We start from the raw sequence: 24,805 nt of genomic DNA, 5'->3' as shown, positions 1-24,805 counted from the left end.
TAGTGTTTCATTGCTATTCTGTCAGGGAAATCTTCAAGTTTTTTTTTCAGTGGCAATAGCAATGTGTTTTGCTAGGTGATGAAAGCCTGTCATATTGTTAATTTATAGCACTTGTTTGTCACTCATCACTCTGCTGTTAGCTGAACAAAAAGAACATTTTTTTTTGTTTGACTTTTAACAGGAAATAAAATGTAGCTTATCCTTTCCATCTTAATAAATAAATAAATGGTATTATTAAGGCTCTACATTCTAAACATAGCCTAGTGATTCGAGCAGCAGGCTGAGAACTAGGGTTCAAATCCTGCTGATGCTCCTCGTGATCTTGAACAAGTCGCATCACTTTCCATTGTACAAACTTAGGGGGTCATTTACTAAGCCGTGGTACCGCAGCTTAGTAAATCCTGTGGTACTTTACTGCTGAGAAAAATGCCTCAGCTTAGGAGCCCCAAGTGTATATTATGTGATGGCCACAGGACTGCCATCTTCTTAAAGGACCTGAGCGCCCTGATTATATCCCCCCTCCCCTCCGGGGGCATTACAGTCTCTGGAGTCTACTGAGACCCCTTATTCCTGACCTTCTGCCCCCTGAAGTGGCCCCAGTAGTTGCAATGTTTAAAAAAGAATAAAATTGTCCTGTTCTTGGCCCTGCTTTCATTCCCAAATCCCACCCCCAGCCCCTTGTATTATAAAATTACCCCCACATCTCCTTACCTTCATCACCCTGATGGTTTAGTAGTGGATCCTACAGTCTCCCCTAGGGCTCCAGGTCCAGCATTGCCATTTGCAAAATGATGTGAAGCCCTCCTATGGAGGTGAACCATGATTGTGCTACTCAATAGCCATGTGAGCCATGACAACTGAACCATACCAGCTTAGAAAGCACACCTGCATCTACAGCATCTCTGAAAACACTTTGCGCATTAATTACCAAGAAAATGCAGGCTGAACCATTCTGTGCAGACTATTTACTCAAGTTATGATATCCTTCCACAACTGGTAAATGAACACCACCAGAGAACTGGAACATAATTGTCTCCTTTTGTGCTCTCTCTTCTCTGCATTATCACATAATCACACAAGCAGGGCTTAGAATAGATTGGTTGGTCTAAAATTTGCCCTTTGGGATTTATGAGCTCAGAGTGCTTAGGGATTTAGCATCATGATATTCTTTTAATTAGCAGTCCCTAAGATTCAACACAAAGAAGAACTAAGCCAGTGCCGTCTGTCAGATCTCAAGGCTCTTGAGAAAGTTTGGAAGCTGCTGTACAAACTTATGATGTGTGTGGAAGATATAGGACAGTATGTATGATTTACAATTTATTCATTTGCACCAAATTAAGAGTGCCTATTTCCAATTTTTTTCCTCAGAAATGCTGTGAAAAACAAAAAAAGAGACAAAATGGGTGAAATTAGAGAAGAAGAGGTGGAGAAGTACTTGGAAAACAACCCTCAATTTGCCAAGGAATATTTTGACAGAAAGCATCGAGCTGAGGTGGTCGGAGCTCTTTTCAAAGACAAACAGGTTGACATTAAGGATGGAATTTCCTTCAAAGAAATGTCAAAGCTGGAAGAAGCGGATATCATTTTTGAGCTGGTGCAGGCCATGAGAGATGTCGATCGTATGGAGAAGATGGTGCACAAAGTACTGCAGAGGCTGGCCGTGCTCCTGCGAGCAGACCGTTGCAGCATGTTCCTGCACAGGGCTCGCAATGGCCTTCCAGAATTGGCCACCAGGCTATTCAATGTCACAAAGAGCTCCAAGTTTGAGGAGAACTTGGTGGTCCCAGAAAGTGAAATTGTGTTTCCTCTTGATATTGGAATAGTAGGGTGGGTTGCTCATACAAAAGAGACTTTTAATGTACCTGATGTGAGAAAGGTAAGTTATTTATTTTGAAGGCACTATTATACAAATTCAAGAAGAATGTTTACAGGTGCTCTTTACAGAACAAGTACAGTACTAGCATGTAGCAAATAGTTTCAGTTTTTAGAAGAACAGTATGCCTTGACTTTGAAAACACCTTCCTTTGTGCTTCACATATTTATCTAATCTATGTGCAGGGTCAACATTTACTGTAAAGATACCATATATTCTTCAGAATGATACTTCTATATGCTGCAAATTCATATGGTCTTTGTATCACAATATGTGGCTTCATATTCCATTTATTATCTATTTAAAAAAGCAATCCATCATATTACCTTTAAATGTCAGAATCAATTGTATATTATGATATAAAATTCTCTGCGACTCAATGCCAAAACAATTGGCTGTAAATTATTTATTTAAAAGAATTTTAAATAATCCAATTTTTGGAATCCAATGGATTGCAAAATCTGAGGCAGCATGGTTTTACCAGAGGTAAATCTGGTCAGACAAATCTGATCAATTTCTTTGATTGGGTGACCAGAAAGTTGGATCAAGGGAGAATGCTAGACATAGTGTACTTGGATTTCAGCGAGGCCTTTGACACAGTTCCCCACAGAAGACTTATAAATAAATTGTGCACTCTTGGTATGGATCCTGGAGTGACTGACTGGGTGAGAAACTGGCTGAGTGGGAGGAGACAAGAGGTAGTGGTAAATGGGTTTTTTTTCAGAGGAGGGGGTTGATACTAGTGGTGTGCCTTAGGGATCGGTCCTTGGACTGTTTTTTTCAACATTTTGGTGCGTGACATAATAGAAGGGTTGTCAGGAAAGGTTTGTCATTTTGCCGATGATACCAAAATCTGTAACAGGATAGACAGCCAGGAAGGAGTGGAAAACATGAGAAGGGATCTAGCAAAGCTCAAGAAATGGTCTAAACTAAGATTTAATGCTAAAAAATGCAGAGTAATGTATTTAGGATGCAAAAACCCATGAGAAAGGTACAGTATTAAAGGTGAAATTCTTCTAAGCACAAGGGAAGAGCAGGATCTGATGATCTTAAGGTGGCCAAACAGGTGGATAAAGCAATGGCAAAAGCCAGACAGATGCTTAGCTGCATAGGGAGAGGAATGGTCAGCAGAAAAAAAGGAGGTGATATTGCCCCTGTATAGGTCCCTGGTGAGAACTCACTTGGAATACTGTGTACAATTCTGGAGACCGCACCTTCAAAACTATATAAACAGAAAGGAGTCAGTTCAGAGGGTGACTAGTAAAATGGTCAGCAGTCTTCATTCTAAAGCATATGGGAATAGACTTAATGAGCTAAACATGCATACCTTATAGGACAGGCGAGATAGGGGAAATATGATAGAAACATTCAAATATCTCAAAGGTTTCCATGCACAGGAAGTGAGCCTTTTTCAATGGAAAGGAGGCTATAGAATGAATGGTAATCAGATGAGGGCAAAAGGAGATAGATTCAGGAGTAATCTTAGGAAATATTTCTTTACAGACAGGGTGGTTGGTGCATGGAACAGCCTCCCAGTGGAGGTGGTGAAGATAAAAACAGAATCTGAATTCAGGAAAGCACGAGATAAATACAGGGGATCCCTAAGGAAGTGATGAGAATTATAATGTTGAGATTACTTACCTGATAATCTCCTTTTCCTTAGTGTATGCAGATGGACTCAAAACAAGTGGGATATAGTGTGCTCGTGCTAGCAGTTGGAGACGGATCTGACGTCAGCACGGGTACATATACCCCCACAAGAAGTGTAGCAATTCAGTAATCTTCCTTGCCAAAGCTTTTATGGATATATGTGTGACTGACCGATCGTTTAAATGAACAGGATTACCCTGACCAATTGATAGTAGCTGGAGACCGCCAGTGTACTTAACCGGAAGGCGTCGACACCCGGCAGGGTGGAAGCCCTATATAAGCAAACATGGCCTACCGTGAGTCGGCGAATCCCCATGTATACTGGCAGCCGGGCGGGATGCTGAGTCCATCTGCATACACTAAGGAAAAGGAGATTATCAGGTAAGTAATCTCAACATTTCCTAGCGTGTAGCAGATGGACTCAAAACAAGTGGGATGTACAAAAGCTACTCCCGGACTGGGCGGGAGGCTGCCCGAGGTCCGTTTAGGATTGCCCTCGCAAATGCTGTGTCCTCCCTGGCCTGAACGTCCAGACAGTAGAACCTGGAGAAGGTATGGAGGGAGGACCACGTCGCCGCTTTACATATCTCTGCAGGCGACAGCATCCTAGTTTCTGCCCAAGAGGCTGCTTGCGCTCTGGTAGAATGCGCCTTAACCTGTAGAGGTGGTGGTCTTCCTGCCTCTACATAGGCCGCCTTGATAACTTCTTTGATCCAGCGGGCGATGGTTGGCCGTGAGGCCGCTTCTCCTTGCTTCTTCCCGCTGTGAAGGATGAACAGATGGTCCATCTTTCGTACTGCTTCTGACATTTCCAAGTATCTGGCCAGTATTCTGCCGATGTCGAGATGACGCAGTATTCGACCTTCTTCTGACTTCTGCAAACCTTCCGTGGTTGGCAAGGATATGGTTTGGTTGAGGTGAAATTGGGAGACTACTTTGGGTAAGAAGGAAGGAACCGTGCGAAGATGGATAGCCTCTGGAGTGATTCTGAGGAATGGATCACGGCAGGACAGTGCTTGCAGCTGTGAGATGCGGCGTGCTCAACATACAGCCAGCAGGAACACCATCTTCAAAGTCAACAAACGGAGAGACAGGCCTCAAAGGGGTCTGAAGGTGGATCCCACTAGAAATTCCAACACTAGGTTGAGGTTCCACAGGGGCACCGGCCACTTCAGTGGCGGGCGAATGTGTTTGACTCCTTGCAGGAAACGTGAAACGTCTGGGTGTGTGGCGATGCTGTTGCCGTCACTCCGGGGACCATAGCAGGATAGCGCTGCCACTTGAACTTTGATGGAACTGAGGGACAGACCCTTCTGAAGTCCAACTTGCAGGAAATCCAAAATGATAGGGATCTTAGCGGCATGTGGATTGGTGCCGTGAGTTTCGCACCAGGCTTCAAATACTCTCCAGATCCTTATATATGTTAGTGATGTGGAAAACTTGCGTGCTCGGAGGAGGGTATCTATTACCGGCCCCGAGTATCCTCGTTTCTTCAATATAGCCCTCTCAAGGGCCAGACCATAAGAGAGAATTGAGCTGGATCCTCGTGGAGGATGGGACCTTGCCGCAGCAGGTCCCTGTGTGGAGGCAGGAGTAGTGGAGTCCCTGCCAGTAGTCTTCTCATGTCTGCGTACCAGGGTCTTCTTGGCCAGTCCGGTGCCACTAGAAGAACTAGGCCTCTGTGCCGCTGAATCTTGTGTATAATGGCGCCCAGCAGGGGCCATGGAGGAAAGGCATATAGCAGGATCCCCTGAGGCCATGGCTGTACCAGGGCATCGATCCCCTGGGATAGAGGATCCCGCCTGCGGCTGAAATATCTGGGTACTTGAGCATTGGACCTGTCCGCTAGTAGGTCCATGCCCGGCGTTCCCCACCGATCCACAATCATCTGGAAAGCTGAGGGCGACAGCTGCCATTCCCCTGGATGTAGGCTTTCTCTGCTGAGGAAGTCTGCCGTGGCATTGTCCTTCCCGGCGATGTGGACGGCGGAGATGTCCTGGAGATTTGCTTCCGCCCAAGTCATCAGGAGGGCTATTTCTAAGGATACCTGTTGGCTTCTGGTTCCGCCCTGTCGGTTGATGTATGCCACCGTGGTGGCATTGTCTGACATCACTCTGACCGCTCTGTTGCGAAGTCTGTGGGCAAATCGCAGGCACGCTAGCCTGACTGCCCGTGCCTCTAGTCGGTTGATGTTCCACCCCAACTCTTCTCTGTTCCACCGCCCTTGGGCGGTGAGTTCTTCGCAATGTGCTCCCCATCCGTTCAGGCTGGCATCCGTAGTGAGCAGGGTCCAGGTTGGGGAGGACATTCTTGACCCCCGGCTCATGTGGCCGGGCTGCAACCACCACCGTATTTGATTCCGCACTCTGGCTGGTAGAGGTAGGTGTGTGGCGTAGTTCTGTGATCGTGGGCTCCATCGAGATAGGAGGGCGCGTTGTAATGGTCTCATATGAGCCCGTGCCCATGGTATTACTTCCAGAGTGGATGCCATAAGGCTAAGGACCTGTAAGTAATCCCAAGCTGTGGGCCGGGTGGCGCTCAGCAGGGCTTGCAGACGATTCCAGAGCTTTGATCTTCTCTTGGAGGTCAGGCTGACCTTGTCTTCCTGGGTGTCGAATCGGACTCCTAGGTATTCCAGCGACTGAGAAGGCTGTAGGGAACTCTTGTTCAAGTTTACAACCCATCCTAGGCTTTCCAGAAGAGCTATAACTCTGTTGGTTGCCTGGCGGCTCTCCTCTGGCGACTTCGCCCGGATCAGCCAATCGTCCAGGTAGGGATGGACGAGGATTCCCTCCTTCCTGAGGGACGCTGCCACTACTATTATGACTTTGGCTGTACTGAACTTTTGACAGACCTCAGAGTTTCCATGCGAAAGCTGCGGACCCGCAGGTATCGGTTGACTGACTTGAGGTCCAGGATGGGCCGGAAAGTGCCCTCCTTCTTGGGCACGATGAAATAAATGGAATAATGCCCAGAATTCATCTCCCTTGTAGGCACTGGGATTATGGCCTTTAAGGACAGGAGCCTCCGCAAAGTGACGTCTAGGGCCGTCCTCTTGATGGGTGAACAAGGAGATTCCACAAACCTGTCCGGCGGAAGCCGAAGAAAATCCAGGTAATACCCCTCTCGGATGATGGCGAGGACCCACTGATCCGAGGTAATCTCGACCCACCTGCGGTAGAAGAGGGACAGCCTGCCCCCTATGGCTGCGACCCCCGGATGGGTCGGCCGATTGTCATTGTGGGGTACGGCCGGGGCCGGAACCCGAGCCAGTTCCCCTCTTGTTGTGCTTAGTCCGAAAGGACTGGTTCCTGGCCTGCGAACGAGGTGCTTGGTAGTGAGTCCTGTAAGGGTTGAAGCACCGAGAGTTGCTACCCCTGGATGGTCTGGGGAAGGGGCGCTGGTTCCTTCTTGACCGGTCTTCTGGTAGATGGGGTAATGGAGAGGCGCCCCATTTATTGGCCAGTTTCTCAAGGTCACTGCCGAACAGGAGGGATCCCTCGAAGGGCATTCTCGTGAGGCGCGTCTTGGAGGAGGAGTCGGCCGACCAATTACGTAGCCAGAGCTGTCTCCTGGCCGCCACTGAGGATGACACTCCCTTGGCTGCCGTACGGACTAGGTCGGAGGCCGCATCAGTGAGGAATGAGAGAGCTGATTCCATTTCTTCTCCCGGGGTGTTGCTCCTAGCCTGTGATAAACAGGAACGTGTCACCACGGTGCAGCAGGTCGCAATCCATAGGGACATGGCTGCCACCTCAAAGGCTTGTTTCAGAATGGTGTCCATGCGCCGGTCATGTGTATCCTTGAGGGCCGTCCCCCCCTCCACTGGAATGGTGGTGCGCTTCACAATTGCGCTAACCATGGCGTCTACCTGAGGGCACGCCAGCTTCTCCTTGGTTGCCGGGTCTAAGGGATACATGCCAGCCAAGGCCCGACCCCCTTTGAATGAGGCCTCCGGCGTATTCCATTCCAGATCGATTAACTGCTGAGCTACTTGTAGGAGGGGAAAATGGTGAGACGTTTGGCGCAGGCCCTCCAACAGGGGGTTCACTCTCAGTTCACCTGGAGCGTCATGGCCCGGAAGAGCCAGTTCCGACAGGCATTGAGAGATCAGGCCTGGGAGATCCCCTCTCAAGAAGAAGCGCCTCATGGTCCGATATGGTTCAACCCCCGAGGGAAGTTCTCCCTCCTTGGGGGACTCGTCGTCTTCCTCAGGGCAATCTGAATCCCCATAAGTGGGGGTCCCGGGTGGCGCGTGACCGTGCCTAGGCCTTGAGGGTCCAGGGGCCGGGTCATCCGGTATGTATGGACCCGCTCGAGGAGCAGCCTGCATTGAGACAAAAGCATGAATCCCCTTGAATAATTCCACCCAGGAGAGCGAAGCAGGATCTGGTCTGAGGGGTACCAGGTCCCTCGGGGTCCCTGGCTGCCCACTACCGCCGGCTAGGTCCAGGGTGTTCCCTGAGGAACTGGCAAGTACGCAGGGCTGAGACCGGTCCTGGCCTGGAACTCCCAGGGCCTCTTCACATTGGGCACATAGGGAGTCTGCTTCCTCGCTCTGTGTAGCTCTGAGGTTGCATGCTGAGCAGAGGCTCATGCCTGATGTTGGAGGGGTCAGCTCTGCTGATGCCTGGGCTCTCTTGCACTCCATGTGCGTCTAGGAATGGACGCCATAACAGCGTGCGCGTAACGACGGGCGCCTAACAGCGTGCGCCTAACGCCGTGCTCGTAACAGTGTGCGCCTAACACCGTGCGCGTAACAGTGTGCGCGGAGCAGTGTGCGCCTAACAAACCAGGCAAGAAAATGGCGACCTCCGTGGCAGATTGCCACCCAGGCAGACTCTGCAAAGCCTCACTTCCTCGGAGACCAAGTAAAGATGAATGCCTTACCTTGTCTTCGGCACTTCCTGGTTGCGACCCGGGCAGTCTCCAGCTGCGGGGGGAGAGGGTAAGTACCATCACCGCCGCGCTTGAGGAAGTGCACCTGCTGCCTCTGGGCTGCACCTGAACTCGTCTCGCTCGGGGGCCAAGTCCACGCCTGGACCGAGGCTGCCTCTATGCCGCGCCCGAGCCCTTCTCACTCGGGGGCTTGGTCCCTGCCACGAGCTAGCCACTGGACCGAGGCACTCACCTCCGAGGGACCACGGAAATCGCCTCGGGAAACTCAACTGGGGGAGGGACCGACTGGTATCACCGCAGGAGTGCGGGGCTCGTCTTCAGGTAGGTGTCTTCTATGAATTTAGTCGTGTAGAATTTGGAAACACGCTCAGCGAGCGTGAGGGAGCTCCAAACTGCTTTGGAGACGGAAATTACTGAATTGCTACACTTCCTGTGGGGGTATATGTACCCGTGCTGACGTCAGATCCGTCTCCAACTGCTAGCACGAGCACACTATATCCCACTTGTTTTGAGTCCATCTGCTACACGCTAGGAAATGCTAAATTAACTGGATGGATGGGCAGACTGGTTATGGCCATATGGAGTTTTTTTGCTGTCATGTTTCTATGTTTCTAATTTATATCCTGAACAAATCCAATATTCAAGGTGGAGAACAGTAAAACATACATAAAAAATAAATAATAAATATAATCATACACAAGATTGTTAACAAACCAATGTGATTTGAGCTCATCTGTTCATCTTATTTTTTTTTATAACAAATCAATCTGACATGGAAAAAGTTCCTGGTTCATGGAATAAAAATAGGACAAAAGCCTGCAGGCCTGGGTGCATAGTAATGCATCAAAATATAAGTATAATAAAGTAATGGCTAAATATAGCTTTCTAATATAGGATGTAAAAGGCATTAACCCTGAATACTAGGATGAAAAAACTCCTAGTTCCTCCTTTGACTGTAAGCTGAAAGCCTGTTGGAATAGGAATGTCTTTAGTAAGTTTTTAAAGTTTGGGAGATCGTTCCAAAATATGGGGCCAGCAACAGAGAAAGTCCTCTTGCGTGTCTCTGCTAGATGGCAGAAAGTATAGAAGATACCAGGGGTGGAAGCTTTAAAAAAAAAAAAAAAAGTGTCGCAATTTTTTTTTCTTTCCAGGGGTAGGTCATTTTGTGTTCACCCCTGGATCGTTTTTTTCCCCCTTTGTTTCCTGTTTCGTTTAAAAACAAAACAAAACAGAACCCACCCCAACCCGTCACATTTATTAAAATATGGAGCACCCTCTCCACCAGCGGAGCACCTCCACGCACCCTCTCAACCCCCCCAGGACTCACCAAAAATCCCTGGTGGTCTGGCAGGGGGCCTGGGAGCAACCTTCTGCTTCCGGACTGGTGGCTGCCATTAATCTAAATGGCCCCTGCCACCCTTTGCCCCTAACAGGGGCTGCCCATTGTCACTGGTAGCAGTGCAGGTACTGGAGCTGCTGGAACTGGAATAGCTAGGAGCGGTTTTAGCATCACTGGTAGCTGGAGTGAGGGTATATCAGCATGAGGAAAGTGACTCAAAATGAACATCTCAGTTAGTTTTATGATTTGTCAAAGACAAATATTGATGTAAACTGCTATTATGATGACAGTAAAATGCTGCTGCTCAGAGCTCTTCTGTTTATGAGCGCACTAAGCAAGTTGAAACATCATTTTGAAATAAAGGAAACATGCACTTCAGAGAAGCTGCTAAAAGGGCTAGCAGCTGCTTTTTTTTTTTTTTTTTTAAGAGTATTTGATTTGTAGTCTTAATGCTTCCCTCATCTGTTGCCTTTGTGACAACCAACATCTGACTAATTGCATCTTATCACAAATAGAGTGCTGGGGATAATCCTTCTAAACTCTGATTACATGATAAAAGGTTAGGAGGGTCAAGAAAGAAGTGAGTGGCCTGTTATCAAGGCCACTGTTCATCTAATATCATCCTTTCACTGAGCTGCCTTTAATATCTCTCTTTAATTCCAGCTGAATAATAATTTCAAAATTACAAATAAAATGAAAATCTTTTTCGTGACAAAATTAACCTACTTCCATGCACCTATGCCTGTAAGTTTTGCTAATATAGAGGTACATTTTCCGACCCGCATGTGGGCACATATGTGCGTGCGTTTGCCGGCTCACACACATAGACACAGCGATTTTAAAACATAAGCGCATATACATGTGTATACGTGTACGTATTTTAAAATTGGCTCTTCGTGCATACATGTGCGCACGATTTCATATTGACGTGCGCATGTGTGCAAATGCTACCTTGCTCACATATGTGGGGGCGATTTTACTAGACACGCACGCTGACGCAATTGCCACTTTTCCCAGTTTGTGTTCCCGATTCGTCCCAGTAAAAGAGAGAACTTCCTAACCCCCCTAGCTAACTCACCTCCTTTTTACCCTATTAGCCCTGACCCTTAAAACCCTGCTGACTACCCTATTTGTTTTTTATTTCACAGCTTACACGCCATCCATAACAGAAGTAAAGTTACGTGGTAGGGGTCCCCAGCGCACACTTGTGCGCGTAAATAACTCTCGCACTGAATTCATGTCTCAGACTCGGCCTGCCCATGCTCCGCCCAGATCATACCCATGCCCTTCCCCTTTTTTTTCAGAAAAAAAGTTCTGTGCTTGTAATGGGAGATATGCGTGCTGTCGCGGGCCTTTTAAAATCCGTGCGGTGCACGCAGGTCTGAGACACACGCGCATCTCCCGGTTTTGGCGTGCGTAAATCTTTTAAAATCAACCAGTTAATGTTCGTACAGACAGACAGTACTTTGGGGTAAGATAGTGCAAGAATAAACAATGCAACTTCTAAGTGATTTTACAATGCTCAGTGGAACTTTGTTAAAGCTGATGTAATCATTTAATAAGAAATCAGCCTTTGAAATGTATATTAATATAATAAACTCATTACATCAGATTAGATATAATTATGCTTCTAAAAGTCTTTTTTTCCTGACCCAGCAGTTTCCTCCTGCTTCCTTGAGCTTCCAGTTGAATTGGAACTGGGGCCAGAATCTGGAGGCATAAGCCTCCATTCACAACTAGCCTGGGAGGTTTTAATGGGCAGTTCTGACCTCCTGCCAGCAGAGGGCCTCAGTAAGCCCCTTGGGCTATCTATTCAGTTCTCCCAGCTATATGGCCCACACCTTCTGCTGATGGCCATCCTGTTCCTGTTTGGACAGAGCTATATTCCAGGCTCACAGTCTGTACTTTGCCAGAGCTTGGTCCTATGTTGGGTCTTACATTTGGTTCTATAATTTGTGATCTTGTTTACACCTAGATTGTTTCATATGCTCAGTGTTTCTGTTTGGTCCTAGTTTGCTTCGTGTATCCATTCCTCCTGCAGTGGTCCAACACTGCTTTTGTGGATACCTTTGTGTCTCCAGGTTTTCCTGCAGTGGTCCTGCTCTGTTTCTCTGGGTGTTTTCATATCTCCAGGTTTAGATTCTACATTGCCTTTTTGTGTGTGCCGAGTGTCTCCTATTTTTTCTGTCCAAGTCCTATAGGCTGTCAGTACCTGAGGGCTCAATCAAAAGGGAACATACTTATGCAGACAGATGATGTCTGTCTCTGTTCTTATTAGAACCCACCAGACTTGACCTGTCTGTGCATTGCCCGCTCTTGTTTTTGGGGTGATACCTCCAACAAGCTCTGGCCAAATGCCTGGCCTAATTTTTGTTGACTTTAGCCTGTGACTGTCCAGGTATTTGCCAGTTCAAAGTTTTCAGCGTTGAAAGAATCATGTCAAAATACTGAGACTTCTTCTGTTACTGGGAGCCTCCACTTTGGAATTCAGTTTCCTGAGGAATCAGGAGAGTAAGCCTGTAATGTCTGTTTCTCAAGCAACACTGCTACCCAACTATGAGTTCTATAAAAGCCGCCACTTGGACAGTTTTGGGACTATAGGATATGCCTCGTGAGAAATGACGAACCTGCAGCAAAATGTGTTGCTTGTCACATTCCAGCTCCAGTCTCTGCACCAATGAATCCAGTTCCAGCTAACAGCTCCAGTTACAGTTCCTATGCTGGTGATTTCAACTCTGTTTTCTGCACCGATGAATCTGGTTCTGGCTGTCAAAGCATCTTCAGCACTAGTTCTTGCACTGGTGACTCTGCTCCAGGACATTCCAGTCCCATCTATTCCAGTGATTCTAACTTCATTCCTAGCTTCTCCAGTTCCAGTAGCTCCAGTTCCTGCACCGGTCAATCCAGGTCAGTGCATCAGTGATTTCAGCTCCAGTAGTTTTAGTTGCTCCACTTCAGGCCATTCTGGTCCCCAGCTGTTCCAGCACTTCTCTGTTCCTAGCTACGCTGATTCCAGCTGCACCCGTAAATCTGGATTCTGCTCTCTCAGAAGTCTCACTTCCTGTACAGGTACCAGTGATTTCAGTTTCAGCTTTTCTTCTGCAATGGTGAACCTGGCATCAGCTGTCTTTACAGCTTCAGTTCCTGCACTGGTCAATCCAGTGCCCATACAGCACCTGTCCTAATTTCTACACCGATGAATTCAGCTTCAGCTGTTCCAGCTACTCCAAACAAAGTGGATCCTGTGGAAGCCCTAGCAGACATCCTCCATTTGGCTATACTGAAGGAACCTGGCCCTTCCACCAGGATTCCAAGACAAGTATCATGTCTCCAGCACCTGTTTATGTAATCCCAAGCACCAGAGATTCTAGTTTTGTTCACTCCAGTGATTATATTCCTCAGAGATTCCAGTTCCTGCATCAGAGAATCTGGTCCCAGTCATCTCAGTGACTCCAGTTCCAGCACCAGAAAGTCTGGGTGCAGTTGTTCTAGCAACTCCATTCTTAGCAATTCTGACTCTAGTTCCACTCATTTTAGTGACTCCAGTTTCTACACCAGAGAGTCTGGTCTCAGTCATTTCTCTGACTCCAGTTCCTTCTTCTGTAACATTAGTGACTCTAGGTTCGACTCCAGATGACTCAATGGCACTTGTTCTAGAGACTTTAGACCAGCCAAGTCTGGTCTGATTCTGACCCCATCTCTATATAGGATTTTACCTCTATGAGGTAGGTCTTCAATCCTGGGGAACCTTGGGGGTATCTGGAATCCACCCTTTTACACTTTGGGGGCAGTTTTTGCCTCCTACCAGCAGAGGGCCTCAGTGGGCCCCTCGCTTAGTTCTCCCAGCTCTATGGCCCATATTTTTTGCTGGCAGCTATCTTGTTACTGTTTCTACACTGGTTAGTCCTCCCAGCTCTATGGACCACACTTCCTGCTGGTGGTCATCTTGTTCCTGTTTTGACACAGTTATATTCCAGATTCACAGTCTATACTTTACCAGAGCTTGGTATTTTGTAGACTCTTACAATTGATCCTATATTTTGTGTTTATTTTATGTATTTATTTTAATAATCTTATATTCTCCATCATCTACTCAAATATTGTTCAGTGTGGAGCATAACTGATGTATTCCTGTATACTTCAAGATTGCTCTATGTATCCAGTGTTGGTCCTAGATTGCTTCATGTATCCAGTGTTCCTGTTTGGTCCTAGTTTGCCTCATGTATTCAGTGCACAAGTCCTTCACTTTCTCTACGTTTTCCTGTTTCTGTGGCACCTTCATGTCTCCAAGTTTTGGTTCTACATTGTCTTAGTGGGAGCCTTGTAGTTCCTGTTTTCCTTGCCCAAGTCCTGCAGCCACCAGCAATTGAAGGCTCAACCCACGAGAAAGGCAGCTGATGCACCTTGTCTCCGCATTGCCTGTTCTTGGTTTTGAAGTCATACTTCTGGCTGACTACACCATCACATAGCCAAGGATTTTTTTCCTATTTTATATCTCCTTCCAACTTAAGAACATAAGAAATTGCCATGCTGGGTCAGACCAAGGGTCCATCAAGCCCAGCATCCTGTTTCCAAAAGAGGCCAAACTAGGTCACAAGAACCTGGCAAGTACCCAAACACCAAGAAGATCCCATGCTACTGATGCAATGAATAGCAATGGCTATTAGCTAAGTAAACTCGATTACTAGCAGTTAATGGATTTCTCCTGCAAGAACTTATCCAAACCTTTTTTGAACCCAGCTACACAAACTACACTAACCACATCCTCTGGCAACAAATTCCAGAGCTTAATTGTGCATTGAGTGAAAAAGAATTTTCTCCTATTAGTCTTAAATGTGCTACTTGCTATTTTCATAGAATGCCCCCTGGTCCTTCTATTATCTGAAAGTATAAATAACCAATTCACATCTACTCATTCAAGACCTCTCATGATCTTAAAGATATCTATCTTATCCCCCTCAGTCGTCTCTTCTCCAAGCTGAACAGCCTCAACTTCTTCAGCCTTTCCTCATAGGGGAGCTGTTCCATTCCCTTTATCATTTTTGTTGCCCTTCTCTGTACTTTCTCCATCGCAACTAAATCTTTTTTTAGATGCGGTGACCAGAATTGTACACAGTATTCAAGGTGCAGTCTCATCATGGAGCGATACAGAGGCATTATGACATTTTCCGTTTTATTAACCATTCCCTTCCTAATAATTAAGAAGATAAGAACATAAGAAAATGCCATACTGGGTCAGACCAAGGGTCCATCAAGCCCAGGATCCTTTTCCAACAGTGGCCAATCCAGGCCAAAAGAACCTGGCAAGTACCCAAAAAAAGTCTATTCCATGTTACCATTGCTAATGGCAGTGGCTATTCTCTAAGTGAACTTAATAGCAGGTAATGGATTTCTCCTCCAAGAACTTAGCCAATCCTTTTTTAAACACAGCTATACTAACTGCACTAACCACATCCTCTGGCAACAAATTCCAGAGTTTAATTGTGCGTTGAGTAAAAAAGAACTTTCTCCGATTAGTTTTAAATGTGCCCCATGCTAACTTCATGGAGTGCCCCCTAGTCTTTCTACTATCCGAAAGAGTAAATAACCGATTCACATCTACCCGTTCTAGACCTCTCATGATTTTAAACACCTCTATCATATCCCCCCTCAGTCGTCTCTTCTCCAAGCTGAAAAGTCCTAACCTTTTTAGTCTTTCTTCATAGGGGAGTTGTTCCATTCCCCTTATCATTTTGGTAGCCCTTCTCTGTACCTTCTCCATCGCAATTATATCTTTTTTGAGATGCGGCGACCAGAATTGTACACAGTATTCAAGGTGCGGTCTCACCATGGAGCGATACAGAGGCATTATGACATTTTCCGTTTTATTCACCATTCCCTTTCTAATAATTCCCAAAATTCTGTTTGCTTTTTTGACTGCCGCAGCACACTGTACCGACGATTTCAATATGTTATCCACTATGACACCTAGATCTCTTTCTTGGGTTGTAGCACCTAATATGGAACCCAACATTGTGTAATTATAGCATGGGTTATTTTTCCCTATATGCATCGCCTTGCACTTATCCACATTAAATTTCATCTGCCATTTGGATGCCCAATTTTCCAGTCTCACAAGGTCTTCCTGCAATTTATCACAATCTGCTTGTGATTTAACAATTTTGTGTCATCTGCAAATTTGATTATCTCACTCATCGTATTTCTTTCCAGATCATTTATAAATATATTGAAAATTAAGGGTCCCAATACAGATCCCTGAGGCACTCCACTGTCCACTCCCTTCCACTGAGAAAATTGCCCATTTAATCCTACTCTCTCCTGTCTTTTAGCCAGTTTGCAATCCACGAAAGGACATCGTCACCTATCCCATGACTTTTTACTTTTTCCTAGAAGCCTCGCATGAGGAACTTTGTCAAACGCCTTCTGAAAATCCAAGCATACTATATCTACCGGTTCACCTTTATCCACATGTTTATTAACTCCTTCAAAAAAGTGAAGCAGATTTGTGAGGCAAGACTTGCCCTGGTAAAAGCCATGCTGACTTTGTTCCATTAAACCATGTCTTTCTATATGTTCTGTGATTTTAATGTTTAGAACACTTTCCACTATTTTTCCTGGCACTGAAGTCATGCTAACCGGTCTGTGGTTTCCCGGATCGCCCCTGGATCCCTTTTTAAATATTGGGGTTACATTTGCTATCCTCCAGTCTTCAGGTACAATGGATGATTTTAATGATAAGTTACAAATTTTTACTAATACGTTTGAAATTTCATTTTTTAGTTCGTTCAGAACTCTGGGGTGTATACCATCCGGTCCAGGTGATTTACTACTCTTCAGTTTGTCAATCAGGCCTACCACATCTTCTAGGTTCACCGTGATTTGATTCAGTCCATCTGAATCATTACCCATGAAAACCTTCTCCATTACGGGTACCTCCCCAACATCCTCTTCAGTAAACACCGAAGCAAAGAAATCATTTAATCTTTCCGCGATGGCCTTATCTTCTCTAAGTGCCCCTTTAAGCCCTCGATCATCTAACGGTCCAACTGACTCCCTCACAGGCTTTCTGCTTCGGATATATTTAAAAAAGTTTTTACTGTGAGTTTTTGCCTCTACAGCCAACTTCTTTTCAAATTATCTCTTAGCCTGTCTTATCAATGTCTTACATTTAACTTGCCAATGTTTATGCTTTATCCTATTTTCTTCTGTTGGATCCTTCTTCCAATTTTTGAATGAAGATCTTTTGGCAAAAATAGCTTCTTTCACCTCCCCTTTTAACCATGCCGGTAATCGGCATGGTTAAAAGGGGAGGTGCCTTCTTTTCACCTTTCTTAATGTGTGGAATACATCTGGACTGTGCTTCTAGAATGGTATTTTTTAACAATGACCATGCCTCTTGGACATTTTTTACTTTTGTAGCTGCTCCTTTCAGTTTTTTTCTAACAATTTTTCTCATTTTCTCAAAGTTTCCCTTTTGAAAGTTTAGCACGAGAGCCTTGGATTTGCACACTGTTCCTTTTCCAGTCATTAAATCAAATTTGATCATATTATGATCACTATTGCCAAGTGGCCCCACCACCGTTACATCTCTCACCAAGTCCTGTGCTCCACTGAGAATTAGATCTAAAATTGCTCCCTCTCTGGTCAGTTCCTGAACCAATTGCTCCATAAAGCTATCATTTATTCCATGCAGGAATGTTATCTCTCTAGTGTGACCCGATGATACATTTACCCAATCTATATTGGGGTAATTGAAGTCTCCCATTATTACTGTACTACCAATTTGGTTAGCTTCCCTAATTTCTCTTAGCCTTTCACTGTCCATCTCACCATCTTGACCAGGTGGACGGTAGTATACCCCTATCACTATAGTCTTCCCTGACACACAAGGGATTTCTACCCATAAAGATTCAATTTTGTATTTAGTCTCATGCAGGATGTTTATCCTGTTGGACTCTATGCCATCCCGGACATAAAGCACCACACCTCCTCCCGGGTGCTCCTCTCTGTCATTGCGATATAATTTGTACCCCGGTATAGCACTGTCCCATTGATTATCCTCTTTCCACCATGTCTCTGAGATGCCAATTAATTCTGTCATCATTCATTGTTAAATAAATATAACATCATATGGGTAACCCACAGGTATAATTCTTATGGATAAATAATATATAAATACCTGTGTATAATTTAACTCTATTTTATTATTAATCTTTTAATTTAATACACATATACAATCCACAAATTTATGTTAAAACCAATACTATCACTCATACCACATTCACACATGCACAATCACATAACATAGAAAAATTATTGCACCTAATTCTAATACAGCAGTTCACCTATTACCAACATATTAAAATACATCCAAAATTATTACAATCAGATAGCACCAATTTTATATTGTTATATTTCATTTATCATCCAATCCACCCTTATTTCTTATTGGTCTCCCTCTAGATATTCTTTGTTATTAGAAAAACTCCCTCTCAGTTCCCTGTCATATTCATTACTTTATATAAACTCCCGACGAAAAGCTTCCGTTTCACCGAGGTGGTTTCCTCAGGGGACCGTTATCCACTCATTGCTTTCATTTGAAAAGCCGGGAACTTCTCTATATAATTCATAGGGTGCTTGTTGCTTGTGCCGTCTGTGATAAAACACAATCCTGAATACATAAATGTTTTATTATTAATAATATATTAAAAAATGTAGAATGAATTAAATTTAAAGATAAACTATTTGTCCAGTCACTATCCTTAAATACCAACGGAATGCTTACCTACGTTTTACTCCGTATAACTCCTTAACATGCTCTTCAGGTACCTTAGGGCACGCGCACCGCATGGCCCTCATTCCTATTTCCTCATTGGCATGTTCCTCAGGGGCGACCCCCTGTGATGACGTCACGCTGCCCGGTTATTTAAGCCTACAGTTTATTGCTAGCCGTTGAGTTAGCAAGGGTGTTCTTATGGATGGGATTCGCTCTCTGTACCCAGCTACTCTGCCTTCCAACTTCCATTGGACTCTTTCTGCTAATGGGGTACCCGCTCCTCGGGGGCCTCTTTGTTCTTTCAGGTCGCTATCAGGTAACCGGTACTCGCTCCTCGAGGGTCCATGTTCCCTGACCCGCTACCTGCATCTATCTACTCTTCTACTTGGAAGAATTTGCTACAGACACCATCAGTGAGTACTACTATCATCCACTCCTCAGAGCGGTCTCCCTGGAAGCAGGTACTCGCTCCTCGAGGGCCTGCTCCCGTTTCAGCGCCAGTGCCATATCTCCTACGTGGAACCGCTGTGTGAGTACTTTGCCAACAAGTCTCTCTACCTCCAGGGATCTGGCACTCGCTCCTTGAGGGCCAGCTCTCCCTATCTCGGGGCTTCTCCATATTTGGGAGTCTGTGAATGTTCTATTGTACTCACTTTCTCAGTTCACTCCACTACAGCACTGCTACCAGAGGAACTGCTGTTCCAGAGCCCTGGGGAATACTAGCCCAGCCGGGCTACATCTTCTACTCACTACAGCCAACTCTGGTGGCTTCTCAAACTGTTTAAATAAAGTAGGGATGTGAATCGTTTTTCAACGATTAAAATTATCGTCCGATAATGTTTATATCGTCTTAAATCATTATAGAACACGATACAATAGAAATTCTAACGATTTATCGTTAAAAATCGTTAAATCGTGTTAGTGCGCACTAACTCGAGTTAGTGCGCACTAACTCCCGGTTAGTGCGCACTAACTCGATTTAGTGCGCACTAACTGAAAATGATACAAATAAACACTTTCCAGGTCACTGAAGGTCAGTTAGGAATGAATATGTGTTCCTATTGGCTGGCTGCCCTCTTATCTATTGATATTACCAAGGTTACCACTGAGGTGATGGTTGGGGGGATGGGAAATGGAACTGGAAACTAACGAACACCAACAGAAAATGAAACAAAGTGTTCACACTTCCCAGGTCAGTAAAGGTCACTTAGGAATGAATATGTATGTATGTATTCCTATTGGCTGGCTGTGCTCTTATCTATTGATGTTACCAATATGGTTGGGGGGATGTGAAATGGAAACAGTTGGAAGCTTGACAAAAAAGTAATGTAATGATCAGCACTCACGTGACTAGAACTTGTTTGTTTATTATTTTTGTTAGCAGGCACCTGAAATGCTAGTGCATGTTGAATTTGCCAATCACTGTGCATTTTAGAAAGGTGGTCCTGGCTGGAACTGTACACAGTTCAAATATATGTAATTGATTGTTGGTAAGTGTATTTTTTAAGTAGCCACACTGGCACCAGTATGTTTACTTTTCCTCCTACTTAACTCACTAGCTCAGCTTGTAAGAAGGGCTTCTCTGCTTGTGTGTTGTTTTTGTTTGGTGTGAGGAGAGCAGAAACATCAGATCTTTATTCAATCTACTACAGTCATCTCTTACAGTGCCCTATCCCTATTAATACCAGGAGTGTTGTGATCTTCCTGCACACAGTGCCCTAACCCTGATACCAGTCTGAGACAGCTCCCTCCCTGCATTACTAGTGAGAGGCTGGCTTCACAGACAGGGGGGAGCTGCCTGACCCTCACTCCTGACTTCCCCCATGTCCCAGCTAGTGAATGGTGTGTGGGTGAGGGGGGGGGGGGGGGAGGATGGTGAAGTCTGAGACAGCTCCCCTCCCTGCATTACTAGTGAGAGGCTGGCTTCACAGACAGGGGGGAGCTGCCTGACCCTCACTCCTGACTTCCCCCCATGTCCCAGCTAGTGAATGGTGTGTGGGTGAGGGGGGGGGGGGAGGATGGTGAAGTCTGAGACAGCTCCCTCCCTGCATTACTAGTGAGAGGCTGGCTTCACAGACAAGGGGGGAGCTGCCTGACCCTCACTCCTGACTTCCTCCATGTCCCAGCTAGTGAATGGTGTGTGGGTAAGGGGGGGGGGGAGGATGGGGAAGTCTGAGACAGCTCCCTCCCTGCATTACTAGTGAGAGGCTGGCTTCACAGCCAGGGGGGAGCTGCCTGACCCTCACTCCTGACTTCCCCCATGTCCCAGCTAGTGAATGGTTGTGTGGGTGAGGGGTGGGGGGGGAGGATGGTGAAGTCTGAGACAGCTCCCTCCCTGCATTACTAGTGAGAGGCTGGCTTCACAGACAGGGGGGAGCTGCCTGACCCTCACTCCTGACTTCCCCCATGTCCCAGCTAGTGAATGGTGTGTGGGTGAGGGGGGGGAGGATGGTGAAGTCTGAGACAGCTCCCTCCCTGCATTACTAGTGAGAGGCTGGCTTCGCAGACAGGGGGGAGCTGCCTGACCCTCACTCCTGACTTCCCCCATGTCCCAGCTAGTGAATGGTGTGTGGGTGAGGGGGGGGGGGGAGGATGGTGAAGTCTGAGACAGCTCCCTCCCTGCATTACTAGTGAGAGGCTGGCTTCACAGACAGGGGGGGGCTGCCTGTCCCTCACTCCTGACTTCCCCCATGTCCCCAGCTAGTGAATGGTGATGGTGTGTGGTGAGGGGGGGGGTGGATGGTGAAGTCTGAGACAGCTCCCTCCCTGGCATTACTAGTGAGAGGCTGGCTTCACAGACAGGGGGGAGCTGCCTGACCCTCACTCCTGACTTCCCCCATGTCCCAGCTAGTGAATGGTGTGTGGGTGAGGGGGGGGGGAGGATGGTGAAGTCTGAGACAGCTCCCTACCTGCATTACTAGTGAGAGGCTGGCTTCGCAGACAGGGGGGAGCTGCCTGACCCTCACTCCTGACTTCCCCCATGTCCCAGCTAGTGAATGGTGTGTGGGTTAGGGGGGGGGGGGAGGATGGTGAAGTCTGAGACAGCTCCCTCCCTGCATTACTAGTGAGAGGCTGGCTTCACAGACAGGGGGGAGCTGCCTGTCCCTCACTCCTGACTTCCCCCATGTCCCAGCTAGTGAATGGTGTGTGGGTGAGGGGGGGGGGTGGATGGTGAAGTCTGAGACAGCTCCCTCCCTGCATTACTAGTGAGAGGCTGGCTTCACAGACAGGGGGGAGCTGCCTGACCCTCACTCCTGACTTCCCCCATGTCCCAGCTAGTGAATGGTGTGTGGGTGAGGGGGGGGGGGTGGATGGTGAAGTCTGAGACAGCTCCCTCCCTGCATTACTAGTGAGAGGCTGGCTTCACAGACAGGGGGGAGCTGCCTGACCCTCACTCCTGACTTCCCCCATGTCCCAGCTAGTGAATGGTGTGTGGGTAAGGGGGGGGGAGGATGGTGAAGTCTGAGACAGCTCCCTCCCTGCATTACTAGTGAGAGGCTGGCTTCACAGACAGGGGGGAGCTGCCTGACCCTCACTCCTCCGGGGTATTGTGATCTTCCTGCACACAGTGCCCTATCCCTGATACCAGGGGTGTTGTGATCTTCCTGCATGCAGTGCCCTATCCCTATTAATACCAGGAGTGTTGTGATCTTCCTGCATGCAGTGCCCTATCCCTATTAATTCCAGGAGTGTTGTGATCTTCCTGCATGCAGTGCCCTATCCCTGATATTGGGATGTGTGCAAGAAGATCACAACACCCCCGGTATCAGGAATAGGGCACTGCGTGCAGGAAGATCACAACACCCCCAGTATCAGGAATAGGGCACTGTGTGCAGGAAGATCACAACACCCCTGGTATTAGGGATAGGGCACTGTGTGCAGGAAGATCACAACACTCCTGGTATTAATAGGGATAGGGCACTGTGTGCAGGAAGATCACAATACCCCTGGTATCAGGGTTAGGGCACAAGTTCTAGTCACATTGACTGATCACATTACTTGTTTTGTCAAGCTACCAACTGTTTCCATTTCCCATCCCCCATATACTGTCAGTAGGAAACTTGGTAACATGAATAAATAAGAGGGCAGCCAATAGGAATACATATTCATTCCTAAACTGACCTTAACTGACCTGAAAAGTGTCAAATTGTATCATTTTCAGTTAGTGCGCACTAACTCCCAGTTAGTGCGCACTAATCGGAAAAAAACGATTTTTAACGATTTTTTAACTAAAAAATCGTGCCTAAGACGATTTTCTTGCCCTGCCACACGATTTCTATCGTTAAGACGATATGGAAAACGATTCACATCCCTAAAATAAAGAACTATCTGTGTTTGTGTGACCAGAGCTGAGCCTGACCTGTGGTCCCTCACGGGACTTCCCCCCGGTTCGGCCCTGACTCCTCCCCTTCCGGGCGGACACCCCCCGATCTAGGTATCACATGCGAAAAGGGACTTTTTGCGTGCAATCCCATTAGAAAATGACCCCCTTAGTGTTAGAGTTGTAGATTTATTTATTGTCCCCCTTCCAGTTATTAGTCTAAATTTGATCATGTTATGATCACTATTGCCAAGTGGCCCCACCACAGTTACCTCTCTCACCAAATCCTGCGTTCCACTAAGAATTAAATCTAAAATAGCTCCCTCTCTTATTGGTTCCTGAACCAATTGCTCTACGATGCAGTCATTTATTACATCCAGGTACTTTATGTCTCTAGCGAGCCCTGATGTTACATTTACCCAGTCAATATTGGGGTAATTAAAATCTCCCATTATTATTGCACTGCCAAATTGGTTAGCTTCCCTGATTTCTCTTAGCATTTCATCATCTGTCTAACCATTTTGTCCAGGTGGACGGCAGTATACTCCTATCACTATACTTTTACCCAACAAACATGGGATTTCTACCCATATAGATTCTACTGAGCATTTAGTCTCTTGTATGATCTTTATCCTGTTGGACTCTATACCCTCCCGGACATAAAGTGCCACACCCTCACCAAGTTGATCCTCCCTATCATTGTGATATAATTTGTACCCTGATATAGCACTGTCCCATTGGTTATCCTCCTTCCACCAGGTGTCTGTGATGCCAATTATGTCAATCTCATCATTTACTGCTATATACTCTAACTCTTCCATCTTACTTTTTAGACTTTTGGCATTGGCATACAGACATTTCAAAGTGTGTTTTTTGTTTGTATTAACAACCTGCTTTTCAGTTCTTAGAGATAATTTGGAAATCTTTAGCTCAGGTGATTTTTTACATATAGGCACATGGACTACGTTTGCTTTTATTGGAACCTCTCTGTTGGGATGCCCTAACTCTCCTGTTTCATTAGTATCCTTCAAGGATACATTTCTCTGAACCATGCACTGCTGAGTGACTGTTGGCTTTCCCCCTTGTTGTAGTTTAAAAGCTGCTCTATCTCCTTTTTAAAAGTTAGTGTCTTTAGTCTAGTCATTGTAGTAACAGGCCTCAGCCAGGGGCCATGCACCAGGGCTCCTTCTGGATCCTTGCAATCATGGGCCCTAAATTTGTCTCCTAGGCATCACCATTTCACAATGACTATGACTTCCTTCCTCCAGGGCCTTGATCACCTTCTCCATAGCATACCCAGTTCCGAATGAAGTAAGGAGAAGCTTGAGCCAGGAATCAAATTCAGATCCATCTGCATGGCAATGTACAGTTCTCCCACTAATCCACAGGTTCAGTTGTTTCTGAAAGATTTATCCTGATTTAAGAACTATGAAGTCAATATTCAAACCTGGTCATTTAAGTAATTTGGCCAGATTTAACTTATACAGATAATTTATAAGGTATATTCAGCAGCACAGCTAAGCCACTGAATATACATGTATATGTGTGCACTTAATGACTACACCAACACTTTTCCAATTTTAGACACCATTCCAAGACACCACTCCAAAAAACCTTTTTGTCATGACCATCATACTAGGCCTCATCATATAAGCTCATGCTATTTAGACTCAGCCTTGTTTATAATCATAGGTCATTCTTGGTTGAAAAGTCCCGACATTCTCTATTTTTTTGAAAAAAAAGTTTTTATGCAATTAAAACTCTGAAAGAATGAAGTACTTAACTTCTAGTGTTCCAATGTTCACTATTCATGATGGTCCTTCATCCCTTGACAAGAAGCTGGTCAAGAGATGGGTTACCAGCTTCTTGTCAAGAGATGAAGGACCATCACGAATAGGGCCGGTGCGTGCGCCGGGAGAGCGGGCATTCGTCCGCTCTTCCGCGGAC

The 24,805-nt window shown here is 46.1% G+C and overlaps 1 protein-coding gene across 1 annotated transcript in view; it reads left to right on the top strand.

Moving 5' to 3' along the window:
- The first annotated feature begins 1,399 nt into the window (after window positions 1-1,399).
- Window positions 1,400-24,805, top strand: part of PDE6C (phosphodiesterase 6C) — a 118,789-nt gene continuing 95,383 nt past the window's right edge. The window contains 1 exon segment of the mRNA XM_029610719.1: window positions 1,400-1,876. Within this exon segment, the coding sequence (XP_029466579.1) occupies window positions 1,400-1,876 (477 nt within the window).

This window comes from Rhinatrema bivittatum, chromosome 7 (genome assembly GCF_901001135.1).
Source record: "Rhinatrema bivittatum chromosome 7, aRhiBiv1.1, whole genome shotgun sequence".
Classification (NCBI taxonomy): Eukaryota; Metazoa; Chordata; class Amphibia; order Gymnophiona; family Rhinatrematidae; genus Rhinatrema; species Rhinatrema bivittatum.
This window is presented reverse-complemented; position numbering and strand designations above follow the sequence as displayed.